Below are 19,827 nucleotides of genomic sequence, written 5' to 3'. Positions count from 1 at the left end.
GACAGGATACAAGTTCACTAGTTTGGCAGGGAGGCATAAGTCAAGAATAACAGTTATGTAAGAGCTGACTTTATATTTTACTTTGTCTGATATATTTGAATTGAGTAAATGGACTGGAAAGGACCTCCTGTTTTATCATCCCACCTGTGACAGCAATTGTTAAAAGATGTTTAGGGAAAGGATAAATAAACAATGCATATGTTTTTCAAACTCCTGAGGGAACCAATAGGCCTTAACAGCTCTGAGCAGTCTCACCTGGCATGCACAGCTTTACCATAGGCCAACAGGCCTAGCATCTGCATTTAAGCTCTCACTTGGGCTTAATCTTTGCCTGAGCTGTGTTGCAGGAGTACCTGTCTCTGGTTCTCTTGCCTGTTGCTCCTGATGGGACCCTTGAATGGGTCCTGGACCCTGTTCATTGCTTGCTTTGTCTGGGATTGTTGATGGACATGGCTACTCAGTTGGATGCTGTGGGTCTGCACCCCATCAGAAAGGGAACAGCTGCCTGTGCAGTGGTCACGCTTGGCAGTTGGCTCCTTCTCCTATACGGAGTATTCCTACACTTGCTGCTGTTCCATGCCAGTGTTCTAGCACTGCCTCCACTACCTTTCAGCATTTCTCCTTCGTAGGCTGCCTACACTAGAGAACTCGATCCACATCACAGTGGACATGTCATTAAGAATGTTTTCTTCACCTTTCTTGACCCTGTTTTTTTTTAAGGCAGCTATATACAAAACACCTTGGAAGTATTGAGAAGGTATACATCTCTTAAAGTGATAAAAGAAGAACTATCTGCTAAACATACATACAAAGGTCATTTCTACAACCAAACTTCTAGCAGGTATTACTTGTTACATTGATATGCTTTGCAATGTGGCAAAGCTCGTAACAAAAAAACGTCTGATAAAAAATTGATGAAATATGAAGGAAAATATGTGGATATTTATAGCCTTAAATACATATGGTAGGTAGACAAATGTGTTTAATGACATGAATACACATTTTCAGAGACAGCATCTTTATTGTTCAAGCAATCTCGATCTCTCCAAATACGCACTCAATGCTTTTCAGTGCATGTTCTTGAGTAGATGACCCATGAACAGCATTAGACAAAATATCGTGTGCAAACTGAGCTCGAATTGATTCAGGACAAGTCTGTTTTGCCTCTTCTGGATTAGTTGGACCCATTAGTTGCCTCCACTCTTCTACAGCATTTTCCTTCGTTAAGACCATTATCACTGATGGGCCCCTGTAAAATCAATATCAGGAAACTCTTACATGATTCTGAGATGCAGTTAGCTTGGATTTTGGAGGTACCCTGAAGGATTATGGGAAGAATTACACCATCTGAATTTTGTCAAACTGTTTGGATTCCAAAATCTGCTTCAGTGTGTTTTGCTTAATACAATATCCTGTATTTGAAAGCAAAACAGATTATGATGATCAGCTATTTAGATTTGGACTTTTTATCCTAAAAAGATTCTTACCCAATAATTTCTGAAGCAAGACAATACATACTGTTTTATCAACAGCTGAACTAACAATACAATGAGAAAGATATTTGTCCTACTTATGAAGAACAAAGATTCCATGAGAAATTAAATGCAAAATAATAGTCAGTATCCACAAATTTGGAAACAATTTTTAAACTCTCTTTTAAAGGAAGATCAGTTTATGCTAGAAGCCACTAAACTTGCTAGAAAGAGTGGCAGAATTAAAATTCTTAGTCCATTTTGGGTGCAGCATGTTTTGTTGGCACTGTAAATTCAAAGTTTGATGTATGTTAGCATACCTCAGAATTGTATCATGAGATACTTACTCAGTCATAAAAGACACTAAGTCATCAAAAAAGGGTTTTCCTTTGTGTTGGTCATAAAACTGTGTAGCCATTTCATGAGTTAAAGCTTGTTCTTTAATCTTTGAGATGGTAAATCCAGCATCTTTCACTCTTTGCATAATGTCATCTAGGAGAAGAGCAAGCAAACTCATTTTGATTTAAATAGTTCACATGCAAAGAAAAACCAATTCAAACTTTAAAGCGTAAGAACACACAAACTTTAAAAGTTTCAGAAATATGAGATAATTAATAAAATAAAATAATTACCAGCAGTTATTAAAATTCTACTTACAATATCAAGCAATCATGGACAATATGACAAACACTTCAACAGCCCTCTAAAGAATACACAAACTGTAGTAATTGCAATAGTCCATCTCTATGTGGGTGACAAACTCAGACTGTTATAAACTATACTAGTAGCATTCCCTGCTGTTTTTCACACTGGACAGAAGATGAACTGTATTTGTGATGCTACATCACACACCAGCTGGCCTGCTAAAATCAATCTGGATTGTTACAAGATGGGAAGAAAGACTCATAAAATCAATGATGAATTAATATTAGAAAGACTACTGAGATTTGTGAAGACATAAAAGAAGAATGCCAAGAAGAGGATAAGGATGAAGGGTTTAAAGAAAACTGGCAGCAAAAATCTTTAAAGTAAGATTCCAAATTGTACATAGTGTACTTTTTATTTTGACCTTTCCTCCTTATTCCCCTTGTATAGTAGCAAGTTAAACCAAGGATGGGAATGCATCTAATTGAGCAGTGACCTCTTTTGAGTCAGTAGAGATACCGGTCTGAACTAAGGAACATGAATTTGGAAAGTCTCCTCCTTTGACTTAGAAGGATGCTGGATGACTAGTTTGCACAAGTGCCTGGCTTTTAAACAGCTTAGCTAATAGCTATCTCACTTCATTTCACTACTATTCTTGTGAAAGAAGAGCTATAGGCATCTTAAGCAAGGAAATGGGACATCTGAGACCTCATTATGACTTATGCCAGCCCTGTAAAAACATGTCTCTGCATGGGGAAAGTATTTCAGAGAATAAAAAGAAGGCATCTGACATGATTTACTGCATTGTATGTTGCTAATAATTTTGTAGAAATTGCATTTGTAGACATAGCCTGTACTTTCTAGATTACTTACCTTTATGGGTCTTAGCAGCATCAGGTTTGATTACTGCCAGTGTGTGCTCCTGAGGGAAGAAGAAGTCTAATTCCTTCTGAGCATCATCGAGTGTAGAACTACCATGCAGCTGATTAATAGGTACGTCGTTGAATGCATACATTGCACGTAAACTAAGAGTCATTAAAAAAGTAAGTTACTTAGAGGAATAGACATTTTGAGGTTCTGTTATGACTAGTCTTAATCACAGAATCACAGAATGGTAGGGGTTGGAAGGGATTTCTGGGCATCATCTAGTCCAACCCCATCTGTTAAAAAAGAGTGACCTAGAGCAGGTGGTACAGGATTGCATCTAGGTGGGTCTCTCCTCCCAAGAAGGAGATTCCACAACCTCCCTGGGCAGCCTGTCCCAGTGCTTTGTCATCCTCACAATGAAGAATTATATCCTCATGTTTAACTGGAACTTCCTGTGTTCCAGTTTGTGCCCATTGACTCTTGTCCTCTCACTGGGCACCCTGAGAAGAGTCTGGCCCCATCCTCCTGACACCTGCCTTGTAGATATTTGTATGCATCAATAAGATACGCTCTCAGTCTCCTCTTCTCTTAACCTTTCCTCATAAGAGACATGCTCTAGTCCCCTAATAATCATTGTAGCCCTCTGCTTGACTCTCTCCAGTGGTTACTTGTCTTTCTTCTACTGGAGAGCCCAGAACTGGGAACAGTATTCCAGATGTGGCCTCAGTAGTAGAGGGAGAGGATCACGTTTATTTCCTATAATGTGCAGTTCCAACACCTTTCCAAGCATGGAAGTGGTGCTGACTGGCCTATAGTTTCCTGGGCCTTCCTTCTTGCCCTTTTTGAATACTGGAGTGACTTTGGCTTTCCTCCAGTTCTTAGACATCTCTCCTGTTCTCCATGACCTTTCAGAGATGATGGAGAGTGGCTTAGCAATAACACCTGCCAGTTCCCTCAACCCTTGTGGGTGCATCCCATCGGGGTCCATAGATTTGTGGGTCTCTAGTTTACCTAAGTTATCTCTAACCCAATCCTTCTCAAGGAAGAAGTCGTCTTAACTTCGTAAGTATAAATTAATGTTGATCTGGTACCATAGCCAACTGGGTCCTGGGCTGCATAAAAAGAAAGGTGGCCAGCAGGTCAAGGGAGGTGATTGTCTACTCTGCTCTAATGAGACCCCTCCCAGAGTACTGTGTCCAGCTCTGGAGCCCCCAGCATAAGGACACAAAGCTCCCAGAGAGAGTCCAGAGGTGGGCCACAAGGACGATCCGAGATCTCGAGGACCTCTCCTATGAAGACACTTGGAGAGACCTGGGCTTGTTCAGCCTGGAGAAGACAAGGCTCCCAGAAGACCTCATAGCAGCCTTCCAGTACCTGAAGGGGGCCTACAGGAAAGCTAGGGATAGACTTTGGACAAGCAGCATGTAGTGACAGGACAAGGGGAAATGGCTTTAAATTGGAAGAGAGGAGATTTAGGTTAGACATTAGGAGGAAATTCTTCACTATGAGGGTAGTGAGACACTCAAACAGGTTGCCCAGAGAAGATGTGGAAGCCTCATCCCTGGAAGTATTCAAGGCCAGGTTGGATGGGGCCCAGAACAACCTGATCTAGTGGAAGGTGTTCCTGCCCATGCAGGGGACTTGGATCTAGATGATGTTTAAAGTCCCTTCCAGCCCTGACCCTTCTATGGTTCTATGATTCTGTGATCTCTCTGTAGGAGTAAGAAGCCTTCATTGTCCACAGAAAAAGCAATCAACTTTTAAATTAACCACCTGAAATATTAACACCTTAATTCCTAATTGTCATCTTGTTCTGTTTCCAAGATAAAACAGTTCTTGATAAATGAAACAAAACAGATAAGGTGGTATACCACAGCAGTTGCTTAGAACAATAAAATAAGCAGGTAAACCACATATGTTAACTTATAAAATGTGTAGAAGAAGCTTGGTCACAAATAAAATAAGTTACTGATGGAAAGTTTTCATTAAAATAAGAAAATCAACATCTGTTTAAAAAAATGATATTTCAAGAAAAAATAAATAAGAATGAGGTATTACCAATATTTTTTGCATGTAGAAAATCAATAGTAATACTTCTGTAGACCACAAAGCCTAAAACTTGCCATCCAAGGTCACAAAGATTCACAACTTCATAGCCAAGTAACCTGTTCATATCACCATCAGAGCAGTATTATAAAAACACTATTACAGGTGAATTCTTCTATGTGCTTTGAGCAGTGAGGAATTTTCCCTGATTAAAGAGATCTCGTTTTGCTTCAATATTCCTTTTTAAATTCAACTTTTCATTATGTTTAGTAGCCACCATTGCTCAAAAAAAAAATAAACAAAAAAATAATGCTACAGTCACAATGTGTAATACATTTCTTCCAAGAACAACTTAAACTGCAGAAATATATATAAATTTCCAGACGATGGCACTGTGGTTGCATCAGTTGGAATGTGTTGGTCACTAAGACAAGGGATACAGAAGTAAAGTGGAAGCTGTAAATGATATTTTGCTATTGTAAGTGTTACCTCTCTGGATTTTCCTTCTTAGCTGTTTCAACAACCTTAGGGCCTAATAAACTCCTCCAGTGTTCTACAGCATTTTCTCGTGTTAGAGCAAGAATAAGAGTTGGGCCACTGTAAAAAGGGAAAACTGGCGTTAAACACATTGAATATTAAACTCTCTGTAATTTGTAAAAGGTCTTAGATTATACACAGTCCATGCCAGAAAAATGTGCTCTAGTATTGGAGGATTTAAAAACCCTTCTCCATTTAAACAGCTACGGTCTGATATAACTTCATGGGTCTTAAATGCAAACTTAAATTTCAAAGTTACTGTATGTTAACATGACAGCAAGAATGTTATAGAATTGGGCTATGTCTGTGCTATTAGACGTAAAAATGCTAATCAGCTCCTAAGTTTTTGTATTTGTCCCAGCTGTGTCCCAGCTTCATATGAAATCAATATCCAAACATGATTTATATTTCCTCCCTTACAGCACACAGCCTGGATGAAGATTTCACAGCTTTCCTACAGATGACTTAAACACTGCCTTCCAGAGTGGAGCTCAACTGCTTTTACCCAAATCAATGGAACTGGCCACTGCCTTCTACATCATTCATACAGAGATATGGGGCTGTTAGTAATTTTTAAAAAAGCAGATTTATTTATCCCCTATACTTGGGAATTATCTCACTATCTGCAGTTGCCTAGTCCTGGTTCTTGAGTTGTATTAAACTCTCAGATACATGGATATCTTGCAGCCATGTATTATTCAGGATAATTATTCATTGTGAAAATTTCAGTCCTATTTACAGATCCACACTCATTTTTCATTCAATGCACCTGGTCATTTGCTCCAGAAGAACTGGGAAGTAGTCTTCATTTTCATGCTCTTTGTAAAATTCACGTGCTTGTGCTTCAGTTAGGATTATTTCTTTCTGCATTGCAATTTGGAAGCCATCATCCTTTATTCTTTGAATAATAGAATCTGTTTAAAGTAGTGAAATAATGTTAACTTGCCATCCACTCATTTATTTGCACACTTGCAAAGAAATTACATGAACTTTCCAATCACAATTGTACATTTTTCAGGAGAATTCATTTTTTAACTGAAGAACAGAGAACTAATGTAAAGCGACTGTTAGAGGGCTTCACAAGTTGCCTGGACATTCAGAAAGCTGAGGTTCACCTTCTTAAGGCTTTCTCTCACTTCAGAAAACTCAGAATTCCTGCACTGAGAAATAGATGTGTTGCTATCGCCAAAATAAGGTCTAAGGATTTTGAATACATGAATATTCATTTGACTAAGTCTTGCAAGACCACATGCATAAGCAAACAGTGTTTGGTACAAGTCAAAATGACTTTATACTTGCCAATATATGGACTGCCAAACTGCTGCTCTAAGCAACATACTAGATAACAATCAACAAAATAAATACACCAGTAGAGGTAAAAACTGTAGTATTTCAGACCTCTGTATGTAAGTTATTTCCAGTACAGAGATTCTTAAGTTCCAAATAAATGTGCTATCTAGAATATATTAAAAAAATAATTAAAAAAAGGAAAATGTGCCCAAGAAGAAAAGTAAACTTGTTTGGATGGAGTTTCCTGCTAATGAGGTAGATTTTCTGATGTACTCTGTAAAAACATTGCCAGTGTAGACCTTTGTGCATACAGCATAGAACATATGAGTCAGATCTTTTTCACATTCCCATTGATCTAACTTTGACCTGCTATTGAAGGATATCAGGTGCTTTATTACAACAGGAAGTATGATCCCCTACACTATGCTTTGAAATTGCTAGCTTCTCTGAGAGGTCTGCAAAAGTCCATCCAAATATACAATCTAAAGACATTCTTAAAAAATCAGGCAAAGGAACAAAATAGTGTCGACTTTTATGTTCTTTATATATAAAAAATATTAACCATGTAACTTTTTTCCTGACAAAAATTGCTACCATCTTAACACTGGGGAGACATTATAACATAATAACATTTCATTCGTAGAGTTAGAATTTGAAAAATTCAAAATAGGAGACCTTTTATATACCTTAGCTGGAAAATGTAGCTGTTAACACTTACCTCGTCTTTCCTTTAAAAGGGTGGGTCTAATTAAGGCCAAAGTCTTTTCAACTTTTTGGTCTGTCTTCTTTTTATCAAAATTTGGGAAAAAGAAGGCAAGTTGCCTGCTGGCATCTTCTAAACTGTCTTGGATATCACATAAATTTAATATACTCTCCTCAGTTTCTTCTGAACTAACAGGACACAAAGTAATACAATATTTAAGTCACTGCATGCACTGCGTTAACAGTTGACTTTATGAAATAGTACTTTCTTAAAGCTTTGTGAAGCATAAGAATAGAATGTTAAACTAAGTTTTTATTAAATTCAGATTCATGGCTCATTAATATTTCTGAGAAGAGAATTATCAATCCTCTCAAAAAGTGCCTTGTCATGTGCTATGAAAGAAAATCTCAGCCATACAGCTTTTCTAATTCATCTCTGGCTTATTGAAAATAGTCTTTCTGTTTTATTAGACAAAATTACTACTGACAAGTCTACAGTGTATAATGAATGATCAATAAAATAATGGTTCTTAATTCATGTACAGCATGATCACGAAAATTATAGCACCACAGATTGGTCTTTAACAGTGATACTTCTCATTGCCACAGGTCTCTATATCTAAGGTTTGTTTAGCTTTGTAAACACAGTCACTCTTGGTTACCTACAGAAAGTGCCATATGTCCCAGATGTGCTAAATTAATGCAGAAAGGGATACAGCAGACATCAGTGCAAATATAAGTTATTATAATTTGGGGTTTTTTTGAACTAAGTATTTAAATTCATGTCGCTGTATGAAAGTCCCTCTCTAAATATAAAAATGGATCCAATGTTTTAATATTTTTGAGCACTTTTTTTGGTTGTTGTTGTAATGCAGTGTATACTACTATCATCTCTTTTAAAATTCTCTACTGAAGACTTGGAAGAGGAGGGAAACAGACATTTCAAATACCACAGTTGTGAACAGCAAATACTTATAACGTTTTAATGTCTCTTGGGGAAAAAGCCCCAAAACCCTCCCACTTGTTCTCTGGCTTTCACAGAGTGGTACCAGGAAGAACACCATGCTTCAGGTGTCCCTTAGTCTCCTTTGAGCCACACCTACATCTTCCCAACATACTTAGGAATGTGCACAGGCAAGACTGCAACCCTCAGTGGGCAATGCTGGCAGGCACCTTGTCTGGGTGAACTTGTATGAGGTGAAATTGCCTGGGGTACAGGAACTTTGAAGTGTAGCACCATTCCCATTGGTCTGATTGGTTAGATCAGAAACAAGAGGTTGGTGCTCTTTGCTTGTCATATTCACCTAGAAAGAATAGAGTTTCTATGCTCCCACTGGAACTACAATTCCATCTCTAATGGAGGTCCATTAAGGACCAGGTGAAGAACTCTGCCTGCTCCCTGGATCCTGTGCACACCAAATACTGTAACTGAATCACATATGCACATTTTCAATGGTATTTACCTGTCTGGCTTGTCAGCCTCAGCGTCATGATCCTCACTCAATTTACGTAGTTCTTTCCAGTGAGGAATAGCATCGGATGTTTCTTTTACAGCAATTACCAAAACATGGCATGGTCCACTCAACATGGCTTGAACAAAATCCTCAAAATCAGGCTAAAAAACAATTTTCCATCTATGAATTGCAGGAACTCTGACTTAATAATCAGAAATGAGACCATCCTTTCCTAAGTAAGTTGTAACTCATGTTCTAAAATGATATTCACTTACTTTACTGAAAACCCTATCAAAATGTTTGCTAAGTTTTTTGGTCGATCATTTGGGACTGCAACATTGTAAAATGTCTAAAACACAATTAGATAAAGGAAGTAATACAGCTACATTAAGCAAGTACCACATTTTCTTCCAGGTTAAAATGCAATTACAAGAGTGAAAAAATATTCTAGCAACTCGATGTGATAAAATGTGGTGCTTGCAGTAGCATATATAGTGTGACATAACAAACTGCAATACAGTTCCAAGCATAATTTTTGAAACTAAAAGTTGTGTAGCTGGCTGTAAATATAGAATACTGAGACAGTTGCAAGACATTTGTAGGGTTTTCCTTCATTCTCTTTGCTATGTTAGTTTAACTCCTTAAGTTTCGGCCTATAAATGCACATTTTAATCAGAAACTAACTTCTGAAGCTGTTGTGTGTTTTTAATCTCTTTTTCCTTGTATGTCACCTGTTTCTTCAATATTTTGAATTTCTTCAAATATCTTCTCTCCTTTTAAATATTTGGCTAAATCCTTTCTTTACCAGTCACTCTCATCTGATTGTGTATGATACATTTTTCCTCAAATAATAAGAGGATGGAATATTCACATGTATGCTTTCATTTAATTGCTTTTCTCTTTCAAGTATCCCCATAAGTATGAGTAAACCTAACCCATTTCACCAGACAAGCAAACTCAAAAGAGGTAAAATAAGTGCAAATACAAAAGCAATGCAATGCATGAAGGGAGTATCTATGATGTTGTGACTTCAAAAGTACACTTACTCACATTAAAAGGAATAGATGTAGCTATTCACTTTGGCTCTCCTGGCTCACCCAGTTTCATAATTAAAAAGAAACAATTTCTGTGCCCAGTTAATCTCTGAAAGTCTATTCCTTGAGTCTCCATCCTGTTACAATAGGCAGCTCCTGGACCTTCAGCAAGCTTGCACAGCATTAAATCAGGAATTGTTTTGCTCACTGGGCACTAAGAAATCTATATCCTATATTGTCACTTGAACGTAATTACTTTCTGCTCAGAATTACAAGTAAAGAGTGGCAAATAATTGGCTTTTCAACATGCATAGGGCTCTCTGGACTGCTTCTGGGAGCTCATAGTAGTTTTGTTATTCTCTCTGTCCTATTGTTAGCTGTGGTGTCGTAGTGCTGCCATGTATCAAACACTGCAGGCTTTTCCCCTGTCTTTGTTCCTCCCATGTCTCCCTCTATGTTGGCTTTCTGTCTGAAAGAGCATGTGCCAAACAGATACATACTGTTACATAGATGGCACTGGATTTTGGTTTTGTGCTAGGTTTCAGCACTTAACTTATCCTATGCTTAGGGCTATAACCAAGGGTCATATACACACCAATAACAGAAAGAACGACAAGGTATTTTGGCATTTAATTTGAATTCAGTTTGATTTAGTTGGAATAGTAGGACACCATATTTGTATGAGTTGACAAGAAAAAAAAAGAAATAATATCTCCTCTTTCATGTACTAAATCTGCATTGCTTCATTTCTTCAACGGATTAAAAATTTACAAGCTGGAGATTTGCAAACGCATATAGCTACAAATGTAAGTTTTACCTGTTCCTGTTGTTTAGGTTTTCAGTCTGTTTTTACCTGGTCTTTTTTTCGGGCATAGAACACTCTGATTTGCTCCTCAGTTAGCATTTTCTCCTCCTCTGCTTCAATGCCAAATCCTGCATTTTTAATCTGCAATTATTCAGTTATTACTTAGTGGCATGCGAAAATAGACATACAAACAAGAATTCTATTTCAGAATTAAAGATAGATTGATTTGGGGAGCTAAATTAAGTTTAGAATTCTTTGAAAAATTCTAAATGTAACTTATACCTTTGCCTAAACTAATATTCTGTAACTTATACCTTTGTCTAAACTAATATTCTGGCTTTTCAAAGCACTTCACTAAATTCAGGATTACCAGGACACTCCTATAATGTTGTTATACACTGTATTAAAATCATAGCAGTCATACAAATGTGTCAACTTGTCAACAAATGTCGTATTAGGCTAAACTAATTGGCTTTAGAAACAGAACAAACAGAAATAGAATATCTTCTACAATTTCCGATTTTAAGTTATGTTAGTGCACTAAATTGAAGTATGTGTAAAAGATGCACACTTACATGACCTATATCAAAATCCATGGCTCACTGGTATGAGGTTTATACCATATACTGATTTTAAACAACAAAGGCACTACCCAGCCCCAATACTGATCATAAGCCAATATTAATCTGTTTACCAGCACTCTGCTCTTTAAAAGCCCCTATGATGCTGCTGAGTATTTCCAGACTGCCTTGACAATGCTGAGTGTAGAAACAGCATGGGTATGCACCTCATAAAGCAGTACAAAGGCAGAGCCCACTAGCAGCTACTCAGCTCCAGGTAATTTGCTTTCAAGCACTGCCTGCTTTTTTTTTTTTTTAAATTTTATTTTTATTTATTGAACCCTCTCACCTTCTCTCCAAGGCTGAGAAATTGCAGAAACACCCTGTACAACACTCTAATTTTCTTTCCTGCCAAGGTCACTGACCCCATCACAATACTTTCAACAAACAGCATTATTTCATCTTAGTACATGGTGTTATGAGACCTTTTTTTTGTAACATAAACAGTGAGAAATTCCAGTAACTGAAATGACCATTCCTATAGTATCATATTCCGGAAGCCACAATAATTTTTCTTTCACTGTGTGATGACTTCAACAAATACTGAATCTTTGGATGCTGCCTTGCATACTTGCTGGAATCATATTCTTCATTGCAGGAACAAATATTTCACTACTGAAAAATATTAGTGTCCAATCTCTGATTACTAGTACACATGAGTTAACCTCAGCATCCACACACATATATTGTCACGTGTTTGCGCACACACACTCTTCAAAGGGAGCTGGTTAGTTGCCTTATGTGTGCCTACAATTCTTAAAGATGCTGTGTGAAGAACTTACTTTGCCACCACAATTTCTAGTTCTTGTTTCTGTTATAACATGAGGAAAAAAAAAGACATTTTCTGATTGCAGATTTCAGATGTTGCTTAACAACACAGTATGAATCAATGTCATACCTCACCTAATGACATAAGATGTTAAAGTACGATATTATTTCAGGTCAAAATTATCTTGCTTTAGTCATTCTTATCAGAGAAGCATTAACAGATCTTGTTCTAAAGCCTTGGCATAAATTATGTTCTCCTTAATCTTATATCTTACTACTATGCCTCTTAGCTAAATTGGATGAATGAATTTTCAGATTTGTTCTACCTTTTTTTTAACTTCTTCTACTCGTCCCTCTAAGACAGCATCAGGCTTTATAATTGCAATGGAATATTGGACTATTTCTTCTGGGAAAGGGAAAAAGCAACATGTCAACAAATACATTTATAAAAAAACCCACACAACCAAATTTTCTGTCACTCAAAATTAGGTTTCTGTAAATACTTCTCCATTTTAATATTGAGATGGCCAAACAGTTGTTGCAAAAAATAAGTAACTCCAGCACTTAAAGCATGTTTTCGAGCTGCCTTTGGCCATCCCTGGGATCCACATTCTTGTTGTACCACTGGTGTTTTGGGTCACATGATGCAGAAATGGCTCACATAGAGATATATAGGGTGGAAAAACTACCATTTAGAAATGGATACTTTGTCTAGGAAGTTCTGTATATACAAGATAAAAATGTGAAAAGAATTACCAGAGAAAAATTACTAAGTGAAAATCCATGTGAATATTGGAGATTTCCAGTAAACTATACATTTCTTGTCATAGTTAATGCTTGTTTCCATAGCACTGGGGATGCTGAAGTAATTTACAATATCTGTTGATGTAACACATGCTTGCTAACACAATCTAATATCTAAAACAAGAAGTGTTCCTGATTGTAAATACACTTACAAAATCCAGAGCATACAGATCCCTGCAAAATGACAGGGAGTGGTCAGGAGAAAATAGAAACTACACCTTTCTTTGCAGAATCTGAGGTTTATGGTTAAGCATTAGGACATAACTCGCTCAGATCCTAAACACTGTGAAAGAACTTAATGGTAGCTCTAATGGAAACACCAGGATACTAATTGTTTCCAATACTAGAAAGCACTCAGAGACACCTGCATGTGGTAAGAAAAATATTACCACCAAGTGTTAGTATATTATAGCTTCTGAGGGATCCCCTAATCTGGACCTGAGTCCAAGCTGAAATTTTGACACACATTCAGGTTCTGTGGATGAGCATGAAGTCTATATATAATTGCTAAAGGATTTATAATACTGTACTACTAGGTCTCAGACTGCTTATGATTTTTTAAAAAAGTAATCTAAAGCTGAGGTCAGGAATGTCACTTGAACCACACAATAAAGATGACATGAAGAGGAAGAAGGGACATGATGTAATCCATGACAGCGATGTAATGTCTCCTCACAGGGAAAAAAAAGGCAAGATCAAGAAGAGGAGGATGGAAGAGTTTATTCCATCTGAACCTTGCAAAATGGCATTCTGTGTATTGAAGCTGTAGGAAGCTTCAACAGTCGCAGGTGACAGAAAGAATAGAAAAGATGTAGGTCTCAGCTCATGATAAAGCTGAAATAAATCATAGACACTAGACTCACAAGCATGATGGCGCACGTTTTTCAATCTTTCTAGATTCTTATCCTACTGTGGTGGATTTATAGTCTTACAGAATCATAAAATTATTTGGGTTGGAAGGGGCTTTCAAAGGTTATCTAGTCCAACCCCCCCGCTCTGAGCAGGGATATCTTGAACTAGATCAGGTTGCTCAAATCCCCATTCAAACTGACCTTGAATGATTTCCAGGTACTTCTAACCAGCTCTTTAGGAAACCTGTTCCAGTGGTTCACCAGTCTCATTGTAAAAAATTTCTTCCTAATATCTAGTCTAAATCTGCCTTCTTTCAATTTAAAACTGTGACCCCATAAGTAAGTCTGTTCTTTAGTGCTTAATTCTAGTCTGGTGAAAGACTTAATTAAAAATAAGCTGAGATATAAGGCATGCCATTCCTTCAGAGATTATCTCTACCAGTCTTCATAGATTGCTTCTATCTTGGAGTTGCTGCAGAACAACCAAGGGTTAGCAAGAACATCTCAACAAAAGTATATAGCCAACACAGGGACTGTGTAGAAGTGACTTTCAAGCATTAATTTCACACAGGAAAATTCCTGGCACGTAGCACTGCTGCTATTTGCCAGGGACCTGAATTCTGAAGGTTCCCAAAGGATCACCATTGAAAACACTGGTGATGATAATCTATTATCTAAATTCCTTACAGAAGAAAGCTTCCCCTTATTTTGATATAATAAATCATAACCTCTCATGTTATTAACTCGATCAACGGAAGCTCTATTGGTGCTGGATATACACAATTCTTAATCAAATAACTAAAAATATATTTGTTCCTTTTTTATCTGTTAAGATTTCTAAAATAAATAAAACATATTTACCTTTGGGTTCGGGTTCTTCCTCCTCAGTAGATTCTTCTGATGAAATTCTTTCTAGGAAAACAAGTTCCTCTACCTAAGGTAATTGCAAATACAGTAAAAGTACAACACCAGTAAGAAGTTAAGATCAACAAGCACAGGTGTCAGATCTTTACAGCACTTTTATCCTTATGTAATAACATAATTGCTACCCAGGAAAGCAAGCAATTCTAAGATCTTGGGCTAGACTGATTTTCCTTAACTGAGCTACAGTTTGTTAAAAGTTTCCTTTTACAGAGTTCTTTGATCTCCATTATCACTCAAAACAACCAATGAGACATGGCTACTTCCTTTGTCTCTGTTTGTTTCATGTGATGAATTCTTACCAAGTTAAATCTAAAAAATATTCAGACTTGAAAAAAAAAACAAACAAAAACTTTTTTTTGTGCTAGTGAAATTTTGTCCATTCCTCAGTTTCTGGCATTAATATACTAATCTGTAAATGTCTTCAGTTTTTATCAAACCAGTTAATGGAATTTTCTTTGAAAATGTTACTCTTCTGTTAAGAATAACAGACAAAATGTTGGACATTGCATTACAGAAAAGACTATCAGAAGCATTCAGAGAAACCATGCCAGTGTAATAAAGCCACTCATTCGTATTTATGTATCTGTTTTGTGAGTACTTCTACGCGTTCTTTCGTTCCGGCTGCAATATCCTTCTCTTCTTGCACTAGCTCTGTTGCTTTCTTAGTTATCAGAGGACCATTTGCACCTCTCACTTCTGCAATAATTTTGCCATTCTGTAAAAGAGAAAATTACACAGTTATTTTTGGAACAGCTTTTATCTTGCCTTTTTTTTTCCAGCAATGGGACCTTCCTTCTCTACCTAATTTTCCATGTTTATTTCTAAGCTCACCATTAATATTACAGTCAGAAGTAAACACAGAGATGGACTTTACTAGTTTATAATTTATATAACATATAAACATATAACATATATAACACAGTGCGTTCTATCTTTTTATTTTTGTTACGTTTCAGTGTGTGCTCTACCACATCCAGGAACACCACAGTGAAGCTAACTACTGGTGATCAGAGATACCATTGACTTCACTTGGCAACATTTGGATGCAAACACAAAAGTGTCCTGAAAATATAATTGTTCTTGGTCCTTAGTTGAGGGAATTAAATTCCTAGAAACCTCAAGTCAAGAACCCCACAGTTTTGTGTGTATATTCTGTAATGGAGTCCCAGGAGAATAATCTTTCTGTAATCATCAGTGAGAAATAATACATGTATAACTAATTGTTATGATTGCTCAGTGTGAAAATGCAATCTTACCTGCTTATTTTAAAAACCTTAAAGTGGCAGGAAATTTAAACTTTCTTTTTTTTTTTTTTTTTTTTTTTCTTTTTTTTTCTTTTTCCCCTGAAGGTAAGTGTATGTAAAATCTCAGTGTAGCCACAACTAGGAACTTTAAGTGAGGCAATCCTGGAAAACTTACGTGGATTCATTACTAAGAAACCATCTAAAGCAGGGCTACCACAAATCTTCTGTGGCTTTATGTGCAGCAGCCACAAGAAAAATGTGCTTGAGAAATATGGATTTAGGCATGGGAAACAGCCTCAAGTAAACAATATTTGATTATATGAACCTACATGATTTATATAGCTTCATATTTCTTTTTTAATCTACTGAAAAAATTAAGGTACAAGTAGGTAACGCATGAAAAGAAAGGGATGTGATGTACTTACAACACAAAAAAGAAACACGGGTTCACAACTATTCCTAAATGGTTGCAGAACTGGAACGCTGTCAGCCTCTGCCTGAAGTCAGACGAAAAAGATCATTTACTTATCTAAGTGTGTGTATGTATGCATATATACACACAAATATAAATATATTATTTTATATATACATTTTTATCTGCATGAAAACTGCAGTCCTATATATTTTGGTGTCACACACTCAAACTGCAGTGTTAAATACAACTAGCAATCTTTATGGCACTTGCTGGTGATGAAGAAAGAACTTGTTTGGTGACATGGGATTGGCCTCCCTTTGTATTATGGAATAATGGAAAAAATAACTATCTTATCCTAATACTGTTTTTCTTGCGGGTTTTAATAACATACATAAATGAGGAAGTAATCCACTGTATGTAGTTCTTTGTGACATGTGGTCAATGCTTTAAAAACACTTAAAATAAACTCTGAACTTAACTGCCTGCTTTTCTGTGTGTATAAACAACACACATATTTTCTGCAAAAATGCTTTGATCAAGCAACTGGAAGTTTTCAGTAACATGAAAAAGGATGAGCTTGGCCAACATCTGGGAGTAACAGAATATGTGAAACACATGTATCTACTTTAAATATGTTACATACCTCCTATTTTATACTGCTAGTGTAGAGGAATACTTTTACTACTACAGTTTAGTGATAATTAATCTATATTTCAATTCCCTTTTCTCTTAAAATGAAGTACAAGGGAATGTTTGGCAAAAAGGTGCAACAGCATTTTTCAGGAATGTAAGAAATGTAAATGTGATAATCCATAATGTAGAGACTGGAAACTAAAAATCATAGAGTCTGGCTTTCTAATGTTTCTGCCATCTCATCAAAGAAAACAAAAGTTGTGGGGTATGAGCTCCCATGCTATTATAGCTCCTTCCATATGTATTATCATTTCTGATCTGCCTCTAAACAAAGTCCTATGAGGAGATGTGCAGAAGAAGTGGCAACCAAACCAAAATGATGATGACTCAGTATAAGGACAGCAAAACGAAGGCTCTGTATATGCAGAGAGATAAAAAGATAGATTTAAAATAAAATATAAATAAAGTTCCACAGAGAAGTTACATCCTTACCACTGAAAAATGCAACATATCTTCTTCCCCCAGCTCAGTCCTCAGTTTTCTGAATAAATTCATCACAGCTTTGCAAGGACCACACCAAGCTTGATAGACATCTATTACTACAATGTAATAGTTTGGAATTACACACAGCTGACTTGTGGAACGTATTTATGAGTGTGCTGAAACAGTACTGGGAAGGCATCCACATGCATCTTTCAGTCCTCTTCTAGTCAATGAATGCATCATAAATACATCGATGTATTCAGTGGATACACCACGGTTTCCTTTTGTATCTCAAATATTTTTGACATCAACAATCTACTTCACAATGTTATTTAACATGATTAATCCAAAGAGCTGCATTTCTCTCATATTCCTTTTGATTTTAATTGCTCTTTTTCTTTTTGCACTGTTGGTTTTCATTCTTATCTAGATCTTTATTTATCAGGATTTTTACCTCCCTGAATTCACGTAGGTGATTTCTTTCTCATCACTACTTTTAGGGAAAAACTTCCACAGAAGCATCTAGCCCCCTAGCATATGAAATTCCATATTGGAAAAGTATTTTCTAAACATCAGTGTGTAACAGTGGATAAAATAATGGATAATATTATTTGTGACAAGTATTTGCTTATCATAGAGGAAAGTGTATATACCTAAACAAGACATATGCATTTATAAATACATTAATATAACTTTTCTTTAAAATATAACATTGCAGTAGTCTTCTAGATTTATGGCAAGGATCTATTAGAGATGATATGCAATGCAAGTGTGAAAAACATTGTCTTCATGGGACATAAAACAGAAAATAGTAGCAGTTAGTACCTGTTACACCTTTTTTCAGCAACATTTCATTCCACTGGTTTTCATCGTTAATTGTGGTCTGAAATAAAATGAATTGTCATTTCAGCACCTTGGAAAAGCAGAAAAATATCTGTTCAAACTAGAATTGTTCAAGTGATAAGTATTTATACCTGGAGCTGGACTTCTTTCTTCTTGCTTGCCATTTCCCTGTGATTACAAGAAACATTTCAAAACACGAAGCACATTAGTTTTTTTAAAATAACTTGTTACATGCAGAATTGATTCCTATGTTTTTCAACACAGCACTGCCTTCCAATTCACTTAAAAATTAACTCAATGGAAGCCCCTACAACAATAGCAGGTAACACCTCACTTCTGCATTCTGTAGAGCAATATACAACTTAACTGCAAAACCCGCATAGCACAGGAAACAGAATAAAATTTAGTTTCTTCATCAGTTAGGGTCTTCAATTTTTTTTTGGTCTCAACAATTTTTCAAGCTTAAAATTAATCTGTTCAGAATAGGAATCTTGGCTGAGATGACAGTTGATCTAACAGAGTAACATTCTGAAAAGTATTGATTAAACAGCTTCAACTCTAATAACATTAAATAAGCCTTTCTGTCTTCTGGGGTACATGAAAAGCAATACTCCCAAACTGAATCCTCATGCATTCATCATTCTGCCATTAATAAAAAATGTCCTTAATATACATTTTTTAATTTCTCTCTCCTTTTTATTTTTTTTTTAATAGATAATTAGCTACGAACTGGGCAGGAAAATTAGTTAAGTTACATATGTGGATGAAGTCTGACTTCAGTTTCCAAATGGAGCTTGGCTGAACAAAAAATGTTATCACTTCATCAGCATCTTGTGTGGAGGGTTCTGAAGTTCTTGGTTAAGATGGTAGCCTTTGTGTTGGGGAAAATGAAAGTGCCACCATGAATCCTTCACTGATACTGGTATATGACTAGTCAACCAGTGAATACATCCAGAGTTTGAACTATCCTGGCATTCCCACTGGAGCTGCTCCCTTCAGATAATAGATTGAAGCACAGTGGCCAATGTGAGCTCTCTTGCCCTGATGCTTGTTCCATACTTCGTCTGAAATGATCATTAAGGAATAACATTTTACGTGCAGGCTTTTTTCAAATAATTTGAACCAGACCGTAAGACAGAGTTATTACTATGGCATTAATTTCAGTCCTTTAAAACTCTGAGGAGCTGATGCTAGCTATTGAAACTATAGGAAACCAAGAGATGAAAATATGTCGTATTAGTAGAAAATCTTCACAAAAAGAGCACATCTTTCATTGTTACCTGCTGTCACTGAGCAATAGCAATCAATGCATTGCAAGAGTAGATCTACAAAACATATAACGTGCATGACAATGGGTTATACGTTCCAATCATCCTCCACATGCTCCCCA

General features: G+C 36.4%; 1 protein-coding gene across 1 annotated transcript; it reads right to left on the bottom strand.

Annotated features, from left to right (window-relative positions):
* Positions 1-1,026: 1,026 nt before the first annotated feature.
* NME8 (NME/NM23 family member 8) lies at positions 1,027-18,601 on the bottom strand. Its single transcript, XM_010002159.1, has 16 exons — positions 18,569-18,601; positions 18,420-18,477; positions 17,604-17,710; positions 16,489-16,560; positions 15,418-15,534; positions 14,757-14,829; positions 12,567-12,643; positions 10,901-10,993; positions 9,023-9,174; positions 8,952-8,965; positions 7,576-7,740; positions 6,337-6,481; positions 5,520-5,627; positions 2,991-3,142; positions 1,820-1,964; positions 1,027-1,249 (listed from the first exon to the last, which is right to left on the bottom strand). The coding sequence occupies exons 1-16, from the start codon at positions 18,599-18,601 to the stop codon at positions 1,027-1,029; spliced, it is 1,734 nt and encodes a 577-aa protein (XP_010000461.1).
* Between the last annotated feature and the right edge of the window lie 1,226 nt (positions 18,602-19,827).

Source organism: Chaetura pelagica, unplaced genomic scaffold (assembly GCF_000747805.2).
Source record: "Chaetura pelagica isolate M959 unplaced genomic scaffold, ChaPel_1.0 scaffold417, whole genome shotgun sequence".
NCBI classification, from domain to species: Eukaryota; Metazoa; Chordata; class Aves; order Apodiformes; family Apodidae; genus Chaetura; species Chaetura pelagica.
The sequence above is the reverse complement of the archived record's forward strand: the minus strand, read 5'-3'. Positions and strand labels throughout refer to the sequence as shown.